Source organism: Mus caroli, unplaced genomic scaffold, assembly GCF_978045245.1.
Source record: "Mus caroli unplaced genomic scaffold, Mus_caroli_1 scaffold_13, whole genome shotgun sequence".
In the NCBI taxonomy this organism is placed as follows: domain Eukaryota; kingdom Metazoa; phylum Chordata; class Mammalia; order Rodentia; family Muridae; genus Mus; species Mus caroli.
The window spans coordinates 2090170-2113552 of NW_028227268.1; the positions used below are offsets into that span (position 1 = coordinate 2090170).

General features: G+C 53.2%; 2 protein-coding genes across 2 annotated transcripts in view; both read right to left on the reverse strand.

Annotated features, from left to right (window-relative positions):
• Window positions 1–766: 766 nt before the first annotated feature.
• Window positions 767–6505, reverse strand: Chmp6 (charged multivesicular body protein 6). Its single transcript, XM_021176855.2, has 8 exons — window positions 6370–6505; window positions 4778–4887; window positions 4587–4674; window positions 4187–4273; window positions 3569–3634; window positions 3312–3392; window positions 2280–2334; window positions 767–1706 (listed from the first exon to the last, which is right to left on the reverse strand). Exons 1-8 carry the CDS (start codon window positions 6430–6432, stop codon window positions 1654–1656), a joined length of 603 nt encoding a protein of 200 aa, XP_021032514.1. The 5' UTR covers window positions 6433–6505; the 3' UTR covers window positions 767–1653.
• A 14502-nt stretch (window positions 6506–21007) lies between these two features.
• The window catches only part of Rptor (regulatory associated protein of MTOR complex 1), a 303680-nt gene continuing 301304 nt past the window's right edge, over window positions 21008–23383 (reverse strand). Inside the window, exon 34 of the mRNA XM_021175441.3 lies at window positions 21008–22989. Coding sequence (XP_021031100.1) covers window positions 22921–22989 — 69 coding nt within the window. The 3' untranslated portion in view covers window positions 21008–22920. The remainder of the gene's footprint in view (window positions 22990–23383) is intronic.

Consider the following 23383-nt stretch of genomic DNA (forward strand, 5'->3'; position numbering starts at 1 on the left):
CCAGTCTCCACCTGGCTCAGGTGAGATGCTGTGGAGAGCAGAATGGAATCTGGGCTTCCTGGGCCTGTGATGAAATTCCTGCAGCACTGTCACACTCGGTAGCAAGGGGCTCCGGGGTGTGGGTGTATCCAGGGTCTGGATTTACTACTGCAGGACATGGCCATGGGCTTGGAGCAGGCTTTGTTGGTAACACAGTCTTCATGACAGACAAGCACCCCAGCAGCAGAAGTGGGTAGCGCCCCTCCTGGTGGACACAGGCACTGCAGAAGCCACATCCACACTTATTCTGTGGGTCTTGGCTGCACTGCCTCCTGAGGTTGCCTGAATTCAACCTAGCAGTGCCAAGCCTGGCTGTGGATGGAGGCTGCTCCATGAAGGGGATTTGCCTGCAGTCTACCAGATATGATGTTTCCCATGTGCACTGCAACCCTGAACCAGTCAGTCTCTTGTTTGAAATGGCTTTAGGCCTGGGATCTGGCAGCCCTGACTACCAGGCCCATGTGTGTTGAATATGCATTGTGCACATTTGGAGTGGCCAGAGCCATGCCCTCTTCTACCTTTAAAGACAGTCGGAACTCTGGAGGTCCCAGACTTTCCCCAACCTGAGGTGGGTGCCCAAAGCTTCCCTTTCTGCCAAGCACGTGGCTCCCAGGCCCTGGCTCTGCCTAGCATGGTGGTTAGGGATGTTTGTGTCAGATCACAAGCCACACTCCAATCCACCTGTGTAACTGCTCCTAACAGGGAACCAAGACACTAAACTCAAGTCCAAGAGGCCAAAGACCATGCAGGGGTCAACTTTAATACTGAGGTTGACCTGTTTTGGGTTAAGGAAGAAATGCCCTCCTTTCCTGGTAGGCCCTAAGGGTTCATAAGACCCTTTGTTCCTCAAAGACCCGAGGACCAGAGATTGTCCATGATGAGACAAGCGTAGGGCTCTGGAGGTCAGTTCAGAGTTCCATGCCTCCTGGGCGTTGGTGGCTTAGTGTGTCCAGGACTCCATGGGGTACATGCCCATTAAAACAGGGTCTTGTTACCACCTTCAACATGTTTTTCTTCTGCGAACAGACCCCAAGCCAGGTTCCTAGATTTGTCCATTCTGTAGGATGGCCCCTGGCCCACCTCCCCCAACAGAAGAGGCTCAAGGTGATCTGAGGTGCAAAGATGCTCCAACAGATTTGGAGAACGCTAGGGTTTCTGCCACTAGCCTGCAGGGTAACTGAGGGGTGTCAGGATGCCAGGCAAGGCGAGAACTGCTCAGCTGAAGCCCCCACCAGCTCATGTGAGAGCAGAGACACGAGAGGGGAGCACAGGGACCCCGAGGTCTGAGCGCAGCTCACACGGGCTGGGGCAGTATGAGAACAGCACCAGGAGTAGTGGGCTGCGGCCAGCATGGGGTCCACAGCTGCCTGAAGCTGGGCCTGGCTGGCCGGGGATCCACTTAGTCCAGAAGGAGAAAGAGACAAAGGTGCATCCAGACTAAACTTCAAGGCGCCCTGATGTCAGCTCCCGTGTAAGCTGCTGCTCCAGCCATCAGCACCTGCACTGGCCAGTCCAGCCCTCCAGGCCTCCCGGGAGCCCTCAGGGTTGACTCGCAGCCAAAGGCTCTGTGGGCCAGTCCTCAGAGAATCCCTATGAGTCCCTGGAGAGGCCAGGTTATGAAGCCGCCACCAGCTCTGCCTGCCTGGATCTGGCCTTGGCAGGGGCTTCTGCAGAAAAAACAATGGGTCATGGTGAGCACAGACAGAGCTTTCAGAGGATGAGGCCAGGGCCTGGGCCTGGGGTAGGGCATGCATAGCAGGGAATGTGAGTTATATAGAAGCAGGAAGTGAGGGGCACAGCCTGGTGCTCCCAGAAGCCACCAAGGAACAGAGGGAACTGTGGAGCTACCCTGAGTTTGAGTGTCCACTTAATCCACTGACTAGGGTGTGTGGAGGCTTCTGAGCCGTGACTGTGATGGTGTAGGGGCAGCGCTCTCCAAGGCTGTGAATTCCAGGGGATCTAAGCCCTTCAGGGCCTAAATGGCGGATAAGCCTTCTCCCATGGCTGATGTGTCATTGTGACTCTGTGTGCTGGTCTGGCCCTTGAGAGGACCCTTAGAAAGCCAGGTCCAACCAGAGGCTGGACACTTGCTCTCTGCTGACCCAGGCACAGGCTCAAGCACACTTTCCCACTGCACTGTGGGAGATGCCAGTGGGCATGGTATGATGAGCAGCATATTGAGACTTGGGTATGTTCCTTAGACCAACACGGTCACACACAGAACACGAAGATACCGATACCTGGGTTTCTGTCAGGGAGCGGCTCTGACGGAACCTCTGGTAACTCCATTTGTTCCTGCAAGAAGCACAGGTGAGGCGTGAGCTGGTGTGTGCTGTCACAGGCTGCCCTGGCTCTCAAGGGCTGGATCTGCTCGCTAGCTGCTCTCAGAGGGACAAAGCAGCCGCCAGACTCCTGCTCAGATGACTGGCCCTGCACTCCCCCGAGCAACAGCGTCCTTACAGATGACCACTAGAGGTGACAGGCTACTCCAGGGGCTGAGCTACACCAAGAGTCCTCAGAGTCGGCGACCTGGAGCTATTCTCAGGAATGTCAGCTCACAAGGCAGGACCTGCAGAGGCCCACAGGGAAAGCAGGTGCCCAGGCTCTGCTGAGTCCCGGGTGAGGAGGCTTCTGCTGAGGAGCACTGAGGGGAGCAATCCCAGAGGGCTGCGGTGGAAAGTAGCCCTGTGAGCGCCCGCAGGCGGCCTGTCCTCCCAGCACTTCATAGGGCTCCTGGCTCTAACAGGTGGGCAGTCACAGGCCCCAGTGAGCAACTTCCCAGACAGTCTTCCTGGGCTGCAGACAGCAGGTTGCTCTGGGGACACAGAGGAACCTTGGGAAGCAGAGGCCACGCCCGTATGGTAGCTACAGAGCTCGCAGCCTGGATACCGGGCAGACACAGCTGCCGCAGCAGCAGGACCCTGAGGGCCTGGAGTGTGGAGGTGAACAGACTCCACTGAGTCACCGGGGGAAGAAAACGCATGCTGACTCGGCAGGCCGGGCTCAGCATTTCCTCTCGGTCCACACGTGGGTCACGAGTGCTGGCCGGCAGCAAACTGCCGGGTCAACCTCCAAACCACTCCTGCACAGATTCCTCAGCGCCGCACGGAATGTGGAAGCTGCTTGGCTTCTGTACAAACGGAATCACCCACCGTAGGAAGGGGATCGGGAAACCAGGACTCTGGGCTCAGACACAACAGTGGGACACACCACCAAGCAGAGGCCCGTAAGGTCCCATCCCCCAGGGGACAAGACAGCCCTGGGGACTGTACCTGAGTGATTGCATTCAGCTCTTCCAGGATGGCGTCCTCGTCCTCCTGGGTGAAGTTTCCAGCCAGCAGCTCATCAATTTGCTGTGGAAGGAGAGGTATCAAGGGGTGTGTCTGGGGGGTGTTCTGGGTGCCCCCGGGAACATGAATGGACTGTGAAGGGTATTTCCAACTGGGCCTCTGGGTTCCCCCGGGAAGCAGTAGCTCGCCACATAAATGCCAACTTGGCAATGGGTGAGCCTGTGCCCAGCAACACATACCCGCTGGTACTCCACTGCCTCCTGGGTCTCGTCCAGGATCCTCTCCACCTCCTCTATGGACATCACCTGATGAAGGTTCAGAGCTGCTCAGCAAGGGAGAGGACAGCCCACAGCAAGGCCACACCCTCATCCTGTCTCTCCTTCAGCAAAGCCAGGAAAGTGGGCCTGCCCTTGGCGTTGAGCCAGACCAGTCTTCCACTGCCCAGACCTTCCCAGGCCCCGACAATTAAGAGTAAAACAGGTCAAAACTGGAAATCCTTCCTGGGTGGTGTCTAGACTTCCTCTGTCTATAGTCAGTACAATACAGATGCCGGCCTGATGCGATGCACCCCAGACCCTACTCAGATACCCAGAAGGCAGCTAAAGGCCAGCCCACTCACCACCCAGTGCTGCTTCCTGAGCTCTGTGGGCAGGCAGGCACTCCCTGGCACTCGGCAGCAGTGAACCCTGCTCAAAGGTCACGCTGTGCCACACCTCCCTCCCATCCCACTGGTCCCTGCCAGGTACAAGAACATCCCCGATCCAGCTAGACTCGGCCCTGATCTGGCGCAAACTCGCTCCCATTCCCTGGGCCCTGCAGCTGCACCCACCCGCCCACCAGGCCCCACGAGGACCTACCTGGTGCATCTTATTCAGACATTCGTTCCCCACCTGTAGCCCCTCCATCACCTTCATCTCAATCTGCGTGAACTCGATGCTCTGAACCTGAAAGCAGCAGCCAGGGGTCAGAAGCCCTGCTTGGCTCTGGACCAGCCGAGTGACGGGCTTCTGTCATTGGAAGGAAAGTCCTACCCTTCCTGGTCTCTGCTGTGGTGGCTGAGATTTACTGAGAATGTCCTGGAGGACATTCCAAGGGTGCTGACTGCCTTTCAGTGGCTCCAGCCAGCAGGGACAAACCAGGAAGCTCTTACCCCAGCTCTGGGAGTCACCAGCCTGACCTGTTCCCCACCTCCCACCCTGGGGAGGCCCATCCCCCAAGCACTCGGGTTCCCAGCAAAGGCTCCTGGCCACTGCCTACCATGGCTTCCAGGCTGCTGATCTGGTTTTCTGTCCTATCGAGCAGTTGCTCCCGGTACCTCTTCTTCTTGAGCAGCAGCTTGGCTCGTCTGCAGGGGAAAGCCACCGTGTCAGAGTTGGCCCTGGCTCAGCCCCAGGGAAGCACCCCCCACACACACACCATGCTAGCCCGGGGAAGGGAGTGCCCCTTACTCTTTCCTGCCATCCCGCAGCAGCTGCCTGGCCAGGGCCCGCTCCCTCTCCAGCTGCTGCGTGACCCTCTTCTGGTACTGCCTCAGTTTGTCCCTCTGCTGCTTCAGTTGCTGGGGAGAGAGCAAGAGTGCAGGCTGGTCAGCAGGTCCTTCTGCCAGGCTTTCACCAGGCTGGTGAGCCCCAGCATGGTCAGGAAGGGCCAGGCAACCCTGTCCAGCAGTGGCCTCTGCCACCCAAAGGATATGGAGCAACATTCAGAAACATCCCCAGCCTTACAATGCAGTTGCAACTGGCCTGCCCCAAGCCAAGGCCCACTGTGCCAAGGAGGAGACTTTCATCCTATTCAGTCAGAGGAGGATGAAGCTGTGATCAGCCTGAGCTCTGTGGGTCACTGCCGTGGCCACCAGGCCCTGGGAGGCTCAAATGTAACAAAGGATGTGAAGTTGCCAGCTTCTGCCTCCCCCTCCCCAGCCACTAGCCAAGTGCGCTCAGTCCTTCTGCTCAGCCCATTTCTGTTCTGTGTCCAAATGCCGACCCTTCAGGCGGAGCCATGATGAACAGGTGCAGGCCCTGGGCACATGTCACACACAGAATGACACCCTGAGGCAGACCATTTGAAGTGAAGACCATGGGCACCTTTAAGGTTTAGTTAGTGAGAAACCATTCACCATAGACTCTAGGTTACCTAGGAGAACAGGCTAGCTGGGAGCTCTGCTAGCATGTTTGTGTGTGTGTGTGTGTTTGAGCATGGGCCTGGGTGTGGTTCTGGGTCCCCCACCTTCACCCAGTGTCCTCTACAGGGTCTGCCCCACGGTGGGCATCAACTGCATGACAGAGAGTGCTCACTATTTCCACCCTTTAGGTTTGGAGACCGTGGGCTAGGCTACCCATGCTCTTCTCGGGTGGTTATTTCTGCCAGCTGTTTACAAAGCATCAGGCATCTTGCCTGGGGAGACAGGGGCACCAAATGGAGCTGCAGGATGGCCAGACTGTGCCTCTGGAGACCAAGCAATCTGAGCAGGTCAGGCGGTGGCAGCAGCAGCAGCTGGAGCTAGGCTCTTTCCTTCCTGGTGCCTGGCGCTCTGGGACTGTTCAGATGTGTGCTTGACAATGGTGCCCTGAGCCTCCGAATTCCACGGAGGAGCAGACAAGGTGTGTCCTGCCCGCAGGACCCACCTCTGTGACAGTTCTACTTAGAGATGGAGGGCGGTGTCCTGAGACACGAGTGTCTCGGGGGCTTCCAGCTCACACAGAGGCTGCAGAGATGGTGGACGAGCACCCTTTCCCAGTAAGAATCACGCTGAGACTTTTAGTGACAGCCACGCCCACGGGATCTTTATCTGAGGGCTTTTTCTAGGAACTTTCAATAACTTATGGCTTCGGATGCCAAGGCCAAGGCCACAGGCTTCCTTCCTTCTCTCACGGATCGGCGCTCAGCCCCGAGACACAATCCCGGTCTTTCCGGGCCGAGCCGCGGCCGGTCCAGGAGTCTGCAGCTGGGCGCGCCATGGCACCGGAAGCGCGTCCCGCTCCGCTTCCCGCCTCAGTTTCCCCCACGGGGCCCGGCCCTCCGCCCGCCGTAGGTCCCTCACCAGGATGGCCCTGTCCTGTTCGGTGACTCGGCTCTGCTTCTTGCGGCCGAACAGGTTGCCCATGGTGGCCCCGCGCCGGCCAGCCGAGCCCGTCGCCGCCGCCGCTCTGCGGCCACCGTAGTCCGCCCGACCTACGGCGGCCGCGCGGAGCCATGCGCCGCAGAACGCGAAGCAGCTTCGTCCCTAGCGCAGCGCATCGCTGGACTTACTAGGCGATGCGAACGCCCTCCTTCGGCCTTTCAGCTAATCAGATCGGACTGTGATTAATTCAGAGCACCTCACAGGAGTGAGCCTAAATCAGACTTCCCGACTTTCAAAACCGCCCAGCCGACACCCCCCTCCCCGCTGGTGCAAAACATACACACACCTAGTGTTTTTGACCTACAAGTGCTTGCTGAGAAGTGTGCACCAGCGTTCACCTGCCATTCGGCGCTGTCACCATCGTCCCCTAGTCTCCTCACTGTAGACAGTCCTTAGGCTACCGATGAGTCAGGGATTCTCTGATCCCACCTGCCCTCTGTAGGCCCTTGGTGAGTCAGGGGGCGGGGACAAGACACTCATGAGTAGGGCTCTACACCCTAACAGCCCCAAAATTGGCGCCACTGCCCTGAATTCGTTGCCTTTGCTAGGAGGGGAGTCCTCCTGCTTCCCCACGGCAATCATCCTGGTAATCATCCCTTAGGGAGGCAGTACAAGCAGCTGGGCCAATTACTAAGCATTCTTGTTCATTTACACCTTTCTGAACGATGGGCTCAGTTTTGGCCTCAGGCTCAACACATTATGAATCCAGTAAAGCCAGTGGCTATCCCTCTGCAGGCGGCTTCTTCTGATTCCTGAACTGCCTGCATTTTCCCTTTCCCCACCCCCAACTCCTTCAGTAAACAAGAGTAGAAGGCATGGAGGGGGCTTTCTGGTGTCCCAGCAGTGGCTCTTGTGACTCCTCAGGCATAAGAGGCTCCCAGTCTTGACTTGGTTTTAAGAACAGCACGAGAGGCTGAAAGTAAAGTCCATGGTGAGGACTTGGGGCAGGCTCTGGCTATCAGACCTAGGGTTCTAGCTCCTTCTGTCACTTAGAAGCAGTTTCTAGAGGTTGTTTTTTTTGTTTTGATTTGATTCCAAGGGGCCCTCTAACTAGCCAGGAACCCTTTATCCCAGGGCTCTCTGTACAGTCAGCTGCCCTAATCGGGTTCAGCCACTGGCTTTGATGGTTAGCTGTCATATCTTAGTCTCCAATGCTCTGTGGGCCAACTAGCCCCATGAAATCTCAGTAATGGTACCCTGTCCCTGTGGTCAACATGACTATAAAGGGCAGTACTGGGGCAGAACTTACTAGAAGGCTGAAGCTTCCCATCTGTGTGGTTCTCATGCCCTAACCAAGGGCATGTTCTGGGGTGTGGGACAGAGGTCTTGTGCAGGTCCAGGGTATCCCTGACTGGTCTGGGACTTGCTATGCAGACCAGGATGGCCTTGAAATCACCCACTTTCTCTGTCCACTCTTGTCTACTCCGTGCTAGGATGCCCTGACATCCCAGAGTCACTAACTGAGGCCCAGTCTGTCAAGCAAGGCCCACAGTACCCAGTGCCTTGCTGGCTGCAGCCATTTAGCTAGGGGTATTTATTGCCCAGGGAGGGTTCTGTTTCTACCATAACACTCTGGAAGCGCTTCCACACATTCTTCCTAGTTCTCTGCCAATACAGAGCTGGAAATGTCTGAATTCTTTCCGTCTGTAAGCCAGGATTTGGCAACTATGGCCCGTGAGTCAAACCGGTTTGATCTCCCCTCTCCTTTTTATACAGCCTACAAGCTAAGAATAAATATGTTTTTAAAATTTACTTACTTACTTATTTTAAAGATATTTTCCTCTCTCTGTAGCCCTGGCTGTCCTAAAACTCACTCTGTAGACCAAGCTGGCCTTGAACTCCCAGAGATCTGCTTCCCTTTGTGCTGGGATTAAAGATGTGAGCCATCATGCCCAGTAAGTTTTCTGTATTTTAAAAAGATTCTCTCTCTTTCTCTCTGTCTCTCTCTGTGTCTTTCTCTGTCTCTGTGTGTGTGTGTGTCTGTCTGTCTGTCTGTTATGGCTAATTTTTTTTTGTTTTTGTTTTTGTTTTTGTTTTTCGAGACAGGGTTTCACTGTATAGCCCTGGCTGTCCTGGAACTCACTCTGTAGACCAGGCTGGCCTTGAACTCAGAAATCCGCCTGCCTCTGCCTCCCGAGTGCTGGGATTAAAGGCGTGTGCCACCACGCCTGGCTGTTATGGCTAATTTTACGTCAACTTGATATAAACCAGAGTCACCTGAAAGGAGGGAATCTCAGTTGAGAAAATGCCTCCATAAGATCCAGCTGTAGAGCCGGGCGTAGTGGCGCATGCCTTTAATCCCAGCACTCGGAAGGCAGAGGCAGGCGGATTTCTGAGTTCAAGGCCAGCCTGGTCTACAGAGTGAGTTCCAGGACAGCCAGGGCTATACAGAGAAACCCTGTCTTGAAAAAAAAAAAAAGAAAGAAAGATCTAGGGCTGGTGAGATGGCTCAGTGGGTAAGAGCACATGACTGCTCTTCCGAAGGTCCAAAGTTCAAATCCCAGCAACCACATGGTGGCTCACAACCATCCGTAATGAGATCTGACTCCCTCTTCTGGAGTGTCTGAAGACAGCTACAGTGTACTTATATATAATAAAAATAAAAAAAAATTAAAAAAAAAGAAAGATCTAGCTGTAAACTATTTTTCTTATTTAGTGACTGACTTGGGAGGGCCCAGCCCATTGTGGGTGGAGCCATCCCTGGGCTGGTGGTCCTAAGCTCTATAAGAGAGAAGGCTGAGCAAGCCATGAGGAGGAAGCCAGTAATCAGCACCCCTCCATGACCTCTGCATCAGCTCCTGCCTCCTGTCTAAGTCCCTGTCCTGATTTCCTTTGATGACAGACCATGCAGAAGTGTAAACCAAATACAATAAACCCTTTCCTTCCCAGCTTGCTTTTGGTCATGGTGTTTCATCACAGCAATGGTGACCCAGCACACACTGGTAGAGGACCAGAACAGGAAAGGGGGAGAGGACAGAAACCTTGTGTGTTCTTACAGCATGAAATCTTTTGTGTTTGTTCCTTTTTATTTCAGGCAGGCCTTAAACTCTTGACCCTCTTCCTGCAGGCTTCTGACTGCTGAGATTCTGCGTGCCGGTGCCATGACAGCCATCTTGCTTTAGTCCTTTAGAGGAACTGTCCCAATACCCATTCCGAGCCATCTCCTGCCATGTCACATGTGCCTGACCCCTAGGATTTAACTATAGGCTTCATGTCAACAAAAGGTGGCCATGGAGGTCCGAAGACTCCTAAGAACCTGCCACATGCAGGGTCATAAAAAGATCCCTAACATGGGTCTCCAACTCTCTTGGCCAAGCCCCTCCGGTTGGAGAGGGGTCATGTGATTTGGGAGGTCCAATGTCATAAGTCCAGTCCTCTCCAGAGTTCAGGGTTCCTGTCTTTCCATCAAAGTCCTCTGGTGCTAGGGACAGGACCCAGGGTCTCTGTGTTAGGCAAGTGCTCTACCACTGTGTTATACCCCAAACCAGGATCCTAACCTACGGGAAGGAATTCTGTGGCCAGGTACAAGTTGAGTCAGCAGTCACCTAGTATGCATCAGAGCAAAGGCTCTGACCGCAGTGGTGTTGGTCCTATAGCTGTGAGACAGGAGTGACCCCTCAGAGAGGTCAAGGAGCACTGTCCTTCTTACAGCTGAGGATCTGGTGACTGCTGTGAATGCCCCAGTGCAGTGATGGGTCCTCTGCTATGGTCACCCTGCTGCAGCTATTTGGACCCCATGTTAAGTGGCCCTTTATCGTCACCAGCCACTGGAAGCAGCTTCCTTAGGCAATGCCCACATGCCATCAGCATCCCACAGCAAGAAGCCCAGTAGCATAATCAAGCCCACCGCCAAGGTCGGATGTATCTCGTAGAACTGCTTCTGTGCTGACACTCCTGCACTGTCCCAGAAAGAGCCAGAAGCTGTCCTGGTCACCTGTGCAGAAAACTGTGACACTAGGGCCAGAGACCTGCAGCCACCAAAGTGTGTGCGTGCAGGAACTCAAGGAACACATAAGCAGCAAGTGCCAAGAAAGAGACCTTGGGAAGCTGCCGAGTGCCTGGGAGAACACTGTGCCCCCACTTCAGTGTGTGGCTGAAGGATAGCTGCAGGACTACCCGGGGGAGAGGTGCTGGCCAGCCATAAGACTCAGAAACAACACTCTGCAAGAAAGGCTGAGGGTCTGTAAAAAGAGTCCACTGGGAACTGCAGGACTAGAGAAAAGAGGGTGCTGGGCCCCAAAAGGAGGTCTGGGGCTAGGGAGTGAAATTCTGACCCCCTCTCCCTCAGGCGGAAAGAGAGGCATAGTGAAGCCCCCCTCTGCCTCCAGGGCTTCCTGCAGTTCCAGCGCCCTCTGCTGACGGAGCTCAACCTTGCACTCACCAGAGAAGTTTTTCCAGAGCCCAGCTACACAAAGCTGACTCAGGAGGGAGTAGGTGAATTATTAGGACCACCATGTGTCCAGGTTACAGACGCTGACTAGTTCCTTTCTGGGACCTCTGTATGCTTGTTCTTGAAACTCAGTCATCAAGCCAAGAAGGGCCACATAGCCTGGAAAAGAAGCCGGTCAGGACTAGTTATGGTTTGCATGTGAAGTGTCCCCCACAATACTCCCTAGCTGTGCAGTTTGGGGAGGGTGTGGGAACTTTAGAAAGTGGCGCTAGGTTGGAGGAAGGGTGCTGGTGACTGCCTTTGAAGGTTACACCGGGTCTAGTCCTCCATCTTGGCTTACTATCCACTATTGTGTGAGCAGGCTCCACTTCTTCAGCTCCTGCTGCCATGAGGCTGCTCTGCCTCACCACGGGAAATCCCTCTTTAGATTGCCTCTGGCAGCTATTTTATCTCCGTCACAAGACAAGCAAGGAATCTGGAACTTATGGTGGTGTGTGCCAGCTCTGACCAGGTGTGCCACCACAGCTGAGGTCAGCAGGGCAGAAGTGAGCCTCCTGACAAGCACCACACAACCCCTAACTGTGAGGTGAGGTGTGTGTGTGTGTGTGTGTGTGTGTGTGTGTGTATGTTTTCATCAAGTGCCACTATGTACATGTAGAGGTCAGAGGACAACCTTGGGTCGTCCTTCCTTCACCTTGTTTGAGGCAGCATCTTCTGCTTGTTATGCCCACCAGGCTAGCTGCTCCTGGGCTTCTAGAAGTCTTCCTGTTGGTACCGCCCATCTCTCTTTGGGATGCTGGGATTAGTGATGCCTCCTGTGCTGGCTTTTACGTGGGTTTGGGGGATCTGGATTCAGGTAGTCAGGCTTGCAGGACATGTGCTTCACCTCTGGGTCATCTCCCAAGCCTGCCCTTGAGATACTTTGTGTCTGGCCTGTTGGCCCCAGCTGGCGTTTTTTAAAAAAATAATCACCCTCTGCACTTAATCATTCTGCCCAGTCCCGTTTGTCCTGCCTGCTGCTCAAAGCTTAACATCTTTCCTGTAACTGAACCCACCCTGCCTACCCCAGGTCCCTGAGGAATCAGGAACCCATTTGGACGACATCATCTCCCAGCTTCATCTCTGGTCTACAAGGTTCCTCACAGACAAGCTTCTGGTGTCCTTTGGGAAAGGTGAGTTGCCATGATGTCATATGCATGGCTCCAGGAGGCTCAAGTGTTTGAACACACATTCCCTTCTTGGTGGCAAAAAGTAGGTCACTAAGTGACCGGTCTTTGGGGGTTAATGGTTCTGATATCCCTCTGGTCCACCCCACTGCCTCCCACTCCTGCTGCTGTGGCCAGGGCTACTCTGGTGGAGAAGTACAACCTCCTGAAACAGTGAGCCCACGCCAGCCTGCCCTGCTTTATGTTGGTCCTGATGGGTTTTGTTTTAAAGATGCAAAAGGCACAAATATAGTTGCTCCCTGGGGAGACAAGCAAGGTACGGAGCAGCTTCCTCCTGGGGCTTGACTTTGGTACACCTCTTTTCCAGAGAACTCCCCCTCCAACCTGTTTGGTTTTTCCTTTTTGTTATGCTAAGGAGCTAACACATCTCAGTAGAACCACTGTAGCACAGTCCTAGACAAGCAAACTGCCTGGACTTTCACATACAGGCAAGCCAGTGCTGGAGTTCAGGGCTCAGGGTGTGTGCCAGCTGCACAAATTCAGAGAGCCAGGGCTATACTTCTGTGGCCTGAGTCCATCTCCTTGATATCCAGCCAGAAAGCAAAACCTCGAGTGTGTGTCTGATGTTTGTGACAGGACTCAGCTGGTTCTCATTTCTGTCAGGTCTGAGGGTGATGCTGTCACAGGTATGGCCTGCAAGCACAGGAGCTGTGCAGAGGGATTCGGGGGTTCAGGAGTGATGGGGCCAGGCTCAGCCCCTCAGTCTCTTTGCCCTGATTCTTTCCCGTTGGTTTTCTGCTCCAGCTCCTGCACAGATGACCTGCAGAGGCTGAGAATTCAGTTTGCCCTGTAATCCTGCACCCTGCAGGGTACAGCTTGCTTGTGATCTGCAGGCACAGCAGCCCTGCCACAGGAAACTTGGTTATCTCTTCTAGCAGCCCCATGTGTTTCCTGGTTTTCTCACTCTGCCTTGAACTGAGAATTTAAAATCCCTTGTATGCCATTCTAAAAATGCAATCTTCCTGGTGCTGGCAGACACCAGCATCCTACCCCACAGCCCCAAGCTCTCCCCTGGTGCAGCTCTGATCTGTTCCTTGGTTGCCTGACTCTGCTTTCCAGAAAGACTCTATTCCCGGCAGTGGCCAGGGTTTAACCAGGCAGGGTTGGAAGCATGTGTCCTGTCACAGAGCCCTGGGGTCAGAAGCACCAAAATCGTTGAAAGAGTCAGAGGAAAAAAGAGGGCAGATTTCTCTACAAGCTCTGTGGGAGGCCACACCAGGCTTTCCCTGGCTTCTGAAGGCGACATGTTGTGATCCTCCCTCAGCTGCTTGGCTGGCAGAACATCACCCGGTCTCTGCTTCCACCTTCACACCGCATCTCCCACTGTCTGTGTCCAAATCTTCTTTATAAAGAATCATCACTTTGGATTAAGGCTTGCCTCAACCCAACTGTACCTACCACGACCCTGTTCCAAAGAAGGGCACATTCTGAGGCCAAAACAGCAATATGAGGCTTTTTGTTGGGGTTGACACACACACGTGCCTGGTGTCCACAAAACCAGAATAGGGTATTGGTTTCTGGAACTGGAGTCAAAGATGGTCATAAGCCACCACTGGATACACCTCTGTTAGAGGAGCCAGGTGTAAACCACCTCTCTGGCCCATCGGCGTGAGTTCTGGGGGAAACAACTCAATCCACACTGCACAGAACCTTTGGTGCGTTGGGTAACCAGTGCTGGGTTCTGTGTGAGGCTATTTCTGGAACTAGACTGAGCCAACTGAGGCATCCTTACTGGCTTGGATATTTCACCTAAAAGATATTTAGTGCTGAGAACCACATGCCTCAAAATCACCGAAGGGTTGGAGGAACGGAGGCTGGGGAGTCCCATCCCTGGGTCTCTGCACAGCATCTTCTGCAGCAGCCCTGAGAACACACAGAGGCCATAGATGCAGGCCTGCTGACCGAGGTATCAAGAAGGGGCACAACTGTCAATCAATGTGCACTGAGGGGTGAGGTGCAAGCTGCCCACAGGCAGGATGCAGGTGGGTAATAGGTGGATGTGCAAAAGGATGAAGACTGTCTATAGGTCTGCAGGTGGGGTGTGAGAAGGCCTGTGCACTGTCTCCACTTGAGCCAGCCTTCTGCTGAGTGAAAGAAGGCCAGACTAAAACAGTGACAAGGACTAGTCCTTTCCCATTTCCAGAAAGTTTCTTATAGGGAATCTAACTTGGATCTCTTCCGTGGCTTTCAGCTTCGCAACACCAGGTAGCAGTGGGGCTGACACAGTGCTGAGCCACTCACAGGCAGTCTGCAACGGGGGATACGAGGGAGTGAGTGATCGATCAGGGAGGTGGTGTTGGGATAGCAGGAGTGTAAGTGTGATCCCTGTGTGTTGCTGGCACTGAGATGATCCCAACCTCTAGCAGGGAGCAAGAACTGGCAGACACAGGAGTCACTTTCCTCCTTCATGTCACTCTTGTGACTGTGTCGGCTTCTCTGGGCCAGCTTCCATCTAGGGTTGGAAAGCAGGAAAGAGACGAAAGGCAGCTCACCCTTGCAGGCCTTGTTGGCACAACCAGAGCAGGGCTCTGGATGGCCCAGCTGAGGCCAACAATCTACCCGAGTCAGGAATAACAGCCTTGTCATGGGAGGTCTACCCAAGCCAACTTCAGGGTCCAAAGGCCAGAAGCTCATGGCTATGCTGGTGAAGCTGGGAGAGATTGGGCCCTTGTCTTAAACAAGCATGTCATCTGGGTGTGTGACTCTCACATGTGTAAGCTGATGCCAGGGAGCATAAAGTGGGAGCTGCGGCTGTGCATTACACACATACTACGTGATGAGCTACTGGCAGAATGTAGGCAGGCTGTAGGTGAGTTATAGGGGAAGGTGCAGGAGGGCTGTGCAATGGATCCAGTGGTCCTGGGGCCCTCGGAGCTCAGACACGGGTAGCAGAAAATATGAGACACGCCCAAGAAGGAACACTGTGGAGTCAGTAAGAAGACAGCAAATCCCAGAGATAGGGCCTGAGCTCAGGGGTTGGTGCTGGCCAGTCAGGGCTGCAGACACCTGCTTGCTTTCAAGCAGGCCTGGATCGCCAGCAACGAGGGATACCTTGCATGTATGTTGCTAGACCTTCTAGAGGAAATTCTGAGGGGAGGAAGGCTGCTCTGAGGGAGCTCAGGGGTGGGGTGGGGCAGAGGAAAGTACTTGTCTCCCTCTTTGTCTGTCTCCCTCCCTCTCTCCCACATCTTTGAAGGATTGAGAACAGGAGCCCCTTTCTTCTGGGATGTTATGTCATGTTAATGTGGGTAGTGGCAATCCCTACTGCAACCACACAGTGGTGCTGTAGGACAGGCAGCTGATGAACTGCTGTGTAACCTCCATGCTGAGGCTGTCACAGATGTGCCTAGATATGGGCAGCTTATTCATTCGCCCCTCACTCTTTTGCTCAGCAGATGGCTGGCTTGTTTATTAGCTCATTCCCTCCCCACTCATGCATTTATCCACTGGTAGTTCACTCACTGGTTCATCTGGTACCTACCATCTGTGGTCCTGCTCTGGCTTGGAGGGTGGTAGTGGTGGTGGGGGCACGGGCAAGGTGATGAGTGGTAAGGTAGGGGGATTCTGGGGATAGTTGTTAGGGAAGGGGGTGACATCTGACCCTAGAAGCCTGATCATCATATATGACAGTGCAGGACATTGTGGAGTGGCAGGGGACAGGCTAGCATGGACCAGTAAGACAGGTGACAGGCTTAGAAGTGGACAGAGGAGGAGGTCAGATCTGACGAGGGCTTTGGTAGCTATGAGGGGGGTCACGCAGCCTTTGGTAAACCAGATGCTGTTTAGGAAAAAATCTTGGCTGATAACACAGGGTCTGTAGTCCAGCTCAGGCTAACTGCATCTCATAAGGACAATGTGTGATATAGAGTCACACCTGTAAACCCAGGACTCAAAAAGGTAAGGCAGGAGGATTAAGATTTTGAGGTTAGACTGGGCTACCCTGTCTCAAATACCAAAACTAAAGCCAAAGCAAAGACTCAACAACCAAGTCCAATCCAGCTCCTCTGAGACTGATAAAGAGTAGAGGGCCAGTGGGGTGATGTGGCTCCGGTGTGTAAGGACATTTGCTGCCAAGCCTCATGACCTGAGTTCAATCCCTGGGTCCCACAGAATGGACTCCACAAGGTCCTCTGGCCTCCATGGCATGTGCAGGCCCACACATGTGCAGGCATGCATACGCTCTAAACAAATAACATTAATAAAAATTAAGAATAAACATGTTTCTGACAATTCTGGATATTAGGAAGTCCAAGGTCCAGGCTTCAGCAGGTCCAGTGCTTGATGCCAGCCTAGGCTCTGCCTCTTAAGACAATGCCTTGAACACTTTGTCCTTAAGTGGTGGAAAGAGGTAGTGAAGGGGGCTAACCACATTGTTCCTCTCGCCCCAAGTTTTATTGATTCATTCATTCACACATGGTCATCTAGGTAGTTTCTGCCTCATCCTGTAAACATCCTCCAAGGTTTCCATGTGGTCACATGCTTCTGTTTCTCTGGGACTTATATTTAGCCCTGAAATTGCAGGGTTGTACCATAACTCCGTGCTGATCTTCTTGAAGAGATATCAAGCCACTTTCAGTAGCACCCACCCCTTCTCACGCCCCCTACACTGTGCACAAGTGCTACGATCCCTTCATGTCCTGGTGGACACGTGTTACTTTCCACCTTCAGATTAAAGCCATGTTGGCAGGTATGAGATGGTACCTCCCAGAAACTTGGTTGTATTATCTAGTGATGTCTTCCATGTGCTGCCTACTCATTTGCTGTTTTCTTTGGAGAGATGTCTAATCAAGTCCTTGACTGATCTCTTTGAAAGATCTTGGTTTATTAGGTCTTTATGGTGCCTGCCCCAGGCTGACCTTCAGATATACAGACCAAGCCAGTCTTGTGTCCACAGTCGTCCTGCATTGGCTACCTGAAGCCTGGGATTAGAGGCATTTATATACTGTGTGGGTTCTTTTCACTTTTTTACATCTTTGTCTAGACAGCGTTTCATATTATAGGCCATGCTGGCCTGCAGATAATAGCAGACCGCATTCTCTACCCTGTGGCCATGAGCCACCACATCAGCTTGGAGTTTTCTTCACCCACTGAGAAGTCTTGTCACAAACCTGTAAGTGGCCTCTTACTGTGCATTTCCTATTCTAGTCCACTGACCTGTAACTCTGACCCTTATTCCAGTGGCTACTGTAACCAAATGCAGTTAAGCTCTGAATTAAGAAATTAGGATCTTCTGGGGGCTGGAGAGATGGCTCAGTGGTTAAGAATACTGACTGCTCTTCCAGAGGTCGTGAGTTCAATTCCCAGCAACCACATGGTGGCTCACAACCATCTGTGATAGAATCTGATGCCCCCTTCTGGTGTGTCAGAAAACAACTACAGTGCACTCATATAAATGTAATAAATAAATCTTAAAAAAAAAAAAAGAAAGAAAGAAAGAAAGAAATTTGAATCTTCTAACCCCTCCTTTCTGTCCTGGCTGTTTTGGGACCTTTGGCAGTTCTGCAACATGAGGGTTGGTTTTCTTTCTTTCTTTCTTTCTTTCTTTCTCTCTCTCTCTCTCTCTCTCTCTCTCTTTCAAGATTTATTTATTTATATGTAAGTACACTGTAGCTATCCTCAGATACTCCAGAAGAGGGCATCAGATTTCGTTATGGATGGTTGTGAACCACCATGTGGTTGCTGGGATTTGAACTCAGGACCTTCGGAAGAGCAGTTGGCACTCTTAACCACTGAGCCATCTCGCCAGCCCCGGTTTTCTATTTTTAAAACTTTTAAAAATAGCCATTTTTGATTATTTGTGTCAGTATATGCACATGAAGGGAAGTGGAGCTACAGGCAGTCATTAGCTGACTGACATGGTCACTGGGATTGAAGATCAAGGGCAGAGTGTTCCTAATGCTGCACCCTCTCCAGCCCTAAGGGCTGGTTTTTCTACTGTAATTTCCACCATTTGAATGTGTGCATGGGTGTTAGATAGTGGAAGTCAGAGGGCAACCCTGGGTGTGGTCTTCAGCATCCCCCTTGAAACAGTGTTTGCAACTCTGGCTGGTGAGTTTCTGGGGTTTTCCTGTCTCTGCCTTCCATCTCATCATAGGAATTCTGGGATTACCAATATGTGCAACTGTGTCCAACTTTTGCTCTTACCCACTGAGCCATCTCCCTAGCCAACATTAGATCTTGTGATCCATGAACATGGGCGACCTCTCCATCTCCTCGGGTCCTCATTTTTTTTTTTTTTTTTGGAGACAGGGTTTCTCTGTGTAACCCTGGCTGTCCTGGAACTCACTCTGTAGACCAGGCTGGCTTTGAACTCAGAAATCCGCCTGCCTCTGCCTCCCGAGTGCTGGGATTAAAGGCATGTGCCACCACGCCAGGCTCCTCAGGTTTCTTGAATGTGTTGTAGTTTTGTACGTCTCCAATCTCCTTTTTTTATTTCTAGACATTATTCTTTTGCTGCTGCTTTAAGGGAAACTGGCATCTTGGTCTCCTTTTCAAGTTGCTCTTTGTTGGTGTGTCATCCTCCCCCAAATCTATTTTGTTAAATAGCAAAACAAAGTCCCTGTGTGTGTCCTGGCCACTGGATGGTTACTGTCTCTGTAGAACTGGCGTGGAGAGGGGCTATCATTATCCCTTTCTTTGACCGGCCATGGGGTGGGTCCTGAAGACGGCTGGGCTTCATAGAAAAGCATCATTGGGCCCTTTGGCCAGAGGGAAGCTGAGCTCAGAGCCCAAAACTGGGGGAGGAGGCTGTCCTAACCTCTAGACACCTCCCTTGGCAGGTCACACCACCGTATAGTATAAGCTCTGGGTCTTCCTGTCCTGTATCCAGCCATTTAGACCCTTCCCCTGACCGTGTGTGTAAGCTCTCTGGGACACCTTATCTCCCAGAAGGATGGGGCTGCTAACCCACAGCCTGTACTCACATGGCCTTTGCTCCACTTATACAACACCCACACCACAAAGTGGGCTTATGGAGAGGAGTGGCTGGGTTGGCTTCAAGTCATCTGTGTTTGTCTCATCCCCGCTGTGATACACACTTCCCTAGGCTGAGCAGTCGCCCCCACCTGGATGAGGTCCTGACTGCAGCTGGTTCTCCCTTTATGTGCTCCCCATTTGCAAAGGGGTGGAGCACAGCCTGCAGGGCAAACTCTAACCCCTGGAGAAAAGCAGGGACATGGTGGCTCTCTGGGCCACACGTCTCCATGCCCTTAGGTCAGAGACTGAAGACCTTGCCTCCATGCCAGGAACCCCAAGCCTGCCTCCTGAGGTTGAGATCATTGGGTAAAGGCGTCTTCATAACTGCCTCTCAGCGGGGGATGTCCAACACCACTGGAGAAGGACTGTAAAGTCATGAGATGCTCTGTTGCCTCCTGGAGACTCGCCAGTTCTGTCTGCTTATGGGGTGTGGATAGTCTCCCTAGCTACATCTGAGGGGTACTTGTTGACTCCCAGGTGATGCTCATCTCTTGGTCCTAGCAGGTGCATATGGAATGGCAGTACCAAAGGGCTGCCATGGTGGCTTCAGAGACCCCTGGAGGATAGGTTCATGAAGCCTTGGTCTATTCTCAATGTGCTGTACAGCCCTGCCATGTGATGGGTGGGAGGAGTGGGCTTGGGTAGAGAGCAGACTCTTTCCTGTCACCCTTGAATAGCCTATCTTCATGGTTGGGGTAACATGGACAACTGGTTGGGAGAGATTTCAGGCTCATGGGAGAGGGTGGGTACTATGTGTAGGGCCCGTGGTGTCATGCCAGGACACGGGTGACTTATGGAAGTCATCTTGCTCCAGCTGGAGCTGTGGCCCACAGGATGCTGTCTATGGGTCTGTTCTGTAAGTTCTGCTGAGATGTCTGAAGCTCACAGCACCTGTAGTTAGTATCCCACCTCTATGAGACAGGACAGCAGCAGGGCTGAGAGGGCTTCAAGGGCAGTGCTAGAAACATTAGTACACCAGACCACAGAGGCCAGTGACCACTGACTAACACAGACTGGGTAAGCAGTCTTGGGAGTGTCAGAACCTGCTGTGTCTAGACTGCTTCTTCCTGAAGTCTCCCTGTGCCTGTGTACTGCCATGCCTGTGGTCTTTGTCCTATTGTCTTCCAAAGGGCCAGTTGGACTGGATTACTGTCATCTATAACCTTACTTTGACCTGCGTAAAGATCTGTTTCCACTACAGTTATGCTGAGGTACTGGGGGCAAGGGAGAGGTCAGAGTTCCAGTGTATGGGTTAGAGAGACAGCTCAGCCCTTCAGACCCTCCTCCTTTCCTTATGTGCTCTTGGCCTCTTGAAGTCACCTCCTTGCGCACACTCTTGCCCCTGACACCTGAGGTATCCTTCCACTTAATGGGAACATGTGTGTTCTAATCAGACTAGTGACCAGATCAGGACGACCCAAGAGGCCCAATTTCTCTGACCAAGTGAGGTCTGCTGAGGAGACCCGGGATGGGGACGGAGACATTCGCAGTGGGTAGTGGAGGCCTAGCCTGGTACAGTGACCAGTATGAGACTGGCTGAGGGAGCCCTGACACACACCCATAGATAGTTTGCTGTCTGCCCCTTACAGGACCACAAAGCTGGGACCTGTCCCTCCAGGACTGGCTGCACACCTCCGCCCATCCCTTGCAGGAGCACTTGGTTTTGCTGGGAAGCAACAATACTAACAGGGAAACAGGGACAGCCGTGCGAAGCTGGTCTGTGTAGATGTGGGGAAACCTTACTAATGACAAGCCCAGAGTCAGCACAGGAATCCCAGTCACGATGCCTCAAGATCTCCATGGCAACCAGCATGTCTTCTCTTCCACCCAGGCCTGGAGGGGTAGATAGAGTGGCCTTGTCTCTGGCTAAGACTGTCCCACCCCAGGGACCCGGGGACTGCAGAAGCCACAAGGGCACAGCCCTTTGGGCCACCCCACCCCACCATTCTCATCTGGCAAGGGCAGCGACATCTCACGGCTTTATTCTTTATTAACACTCTGTTGCTGTCACTGCTCTGGACGCCACTGCAGTTCCGTGTCCTGTCAGTCCTTTCAACTCTCATTTTGGTAAAATAAATAGAGAAATGCGCTCTAGGTCAGCGCTCTCTCGAGCTTTGCTTAGCTTCATGATTGAATTTCCGCATCAGACTTACAAGGCCCAGCCTGTGGGCAAGATGCAAACACTGGTTCCACCAGGGCAGGGAAGCAGCCCAGCCCATCAGGCGGCCCCGTGCGGCCAAAACTGAGTCACCAGTTTGGACAAGGACTGAGCTGACGCACACTCAGCCCCTGAAGCTCTCTGCAGAACTGAGCAGGGGCAAGTCAGGTGGCTCAACTGCTGTACGGCCCAACCAAGGGGCTGGCTTCCTTGAGCCCCTCCCAGTTGGGAGAATGCATTTCCAGGGGCGGCGCCAGGGTTTCCTGTCCTGCTTGCCCAGGACAGCTCAGCCTGTAGGATCCTCTCACAGGGAAGATGCTCTTGGCTAAAACAGGTCCACTGAGCACAGCACTGGGACCCAGCCTCTGCCACAGATGCCCCAACCCGTGTCCCTGGGCTCCTGTTGGCACTTGTCCTCTGAAAGATCCTGATTCCCAGGGAAAACGGAAAATGCTTTTCAAAACATAATGATGTTTGTATCCTGTTTGTGTGCAACTGCTCTGCAATGCTGGGTCCATCCAGGGCTGCAGTGCCTAAGGTCCTCACTTGCCTGTGCACACAGACACATGCCGGGCACACCGGGACAGTGCGGACATCTAGGGCTACAGTGTCCATGGTCCTCTCTTGCCTGTGCACACAGACACGTGTCAGGCACACCAGGACACTGTGGAACTCGTGCTCAGCACATACTGCATCATGCAACCTCAGTCACACCATCAACAGAGCTGGTGCTGCCCTCCAGCCTCTGAGTTCAGTGAAGTCTCTGAACCCTATGCATGGTGAGGCCAGCATGTGCGTACATGTGGCCGGCCACAGTGTCCGTATATGTGCAGGAGGGGAAACTGTGGGCCTGCATGAATGCACACCTAAGTGTGCATGGGCAGGAAGACCAGGGCATCCATGTAATTATGGATGGGGAGGCTGCGTGCCTGCATGCGTGTGTGCCTGTGTGTGGCACAAGCAGGAGACAGGCCTGTGGCCACTGTTACTGCCCTATGGGAGAGAAGCACTTCAGAATATGCCTGATGATGGAGGCAGCCGCTAACTACAAATCTGCCTCATCTGCCCAGAACCAGACCCTCTCCTGCAGCTAGCTCACTTGAGGGCGCCCGCCAGGCTGGACCTCGGAGGTCTAGCTTTCCTCATAGCACTATGACATACCCAATGTGCTGGACTGTCTCGGTGCTCCAGGAGGGCCAGGCTCAGACTTCCATACCTTGTAGCAGGAGAGGCCTTCCCTCTCTTTTACCCTCTCTCTTCCCCCAATTGCTTTTATCCATTTCCCAGGACTGGCAGCCTACTCTGAGAGGACAGTGGGGCTGGGCCACGGCCCTTAGGATCCCCAACACGGCTATTCTACAGGGCGCTGTCTGTTCTGTAACTAATGCTTTGATCACATGGAAAAATCAAATGTGTCCCTTTGTAAAACCTCAGATGAAAACAGGGCAGGAAAGGACCATGCTGCACTGAGGAGGTCCTTGGTGCCTGGGTGCTGGTTCTTGATGGGAAGCCAGGTCAACCCCTCCCCTGCTCTGGACCTTTATGCTGTTACAGTGAAGACAGAAGGAAGGATGTGCAAGCCCCTCCTCAGCTGGCCACGGCCAAGTCAGGAGCCGGGGTTTGCAGGTGGGTGGGTAGGTGGGCACTGCATCCGAGCAGTGCAGGCTGGCTCACTATGTACAGCAGAGGTGGCTGCGGCCTGGCAGGGGTCCTAGGTGCCGCTATCTGACACGCTTCTCCACCGAATACACGGAAATGTAGTAGTCATTGCTTCCTACGGCCAGATGAGGCTGTGTGGAGAGACAGAGAGCACGTGAGCAGGGCCTGTGGTGCGGCAGGTGGCACCGCTGGGGTAGAGGAAGGGTGCAGGCTGCTTGTACTCTGTGCTGAGCTCTAGTGGGGGTGAGGACAAACCCAGTAACATCTCTGACTGCATACAGGCCCAGCAACGAGGGTCGTTAACTGCCAGAGTCTAGCAGGAATGATGTATCATCCAAATTCCATTACAGGTGATTTGCATACTACCCACAATTCCCTGCAGCTTCCTTTTAGGATTGCCCCCCTGGGATGGTTCTGGGAATCTGACGCTGTGCACTTCAACAGTGGTACACACATGCGCCTGTGGAACCCACTCTGCAAAACCCTAACCAACACAACAATCCTTAAGAGTGACTACAGTTATAG

Coding starts and splice junctions, on each gene's coding strand:
- Chmp6 (XM_021176855.2), bottom strand. CDS start 6,432: ATGGGCAACCTGTTCGGCCGCAAGAAGCAGAGCCGAGTCACCGAACAG. Junction 3,635..4,186: donor GTCTGAATAAGATGCACCAG/GTAGGTCCTCGT, acceptor AACCTTCATCAG/GTGATGTCCATAGAGGAGGT. Junction 1,707..2,279: donor GCTCCCTGACAGAAACCCAG/GTATCGGTATCT, acceptor TTTTTTCTGCAG/AAGCCCCTGCCAAGGCCAGA.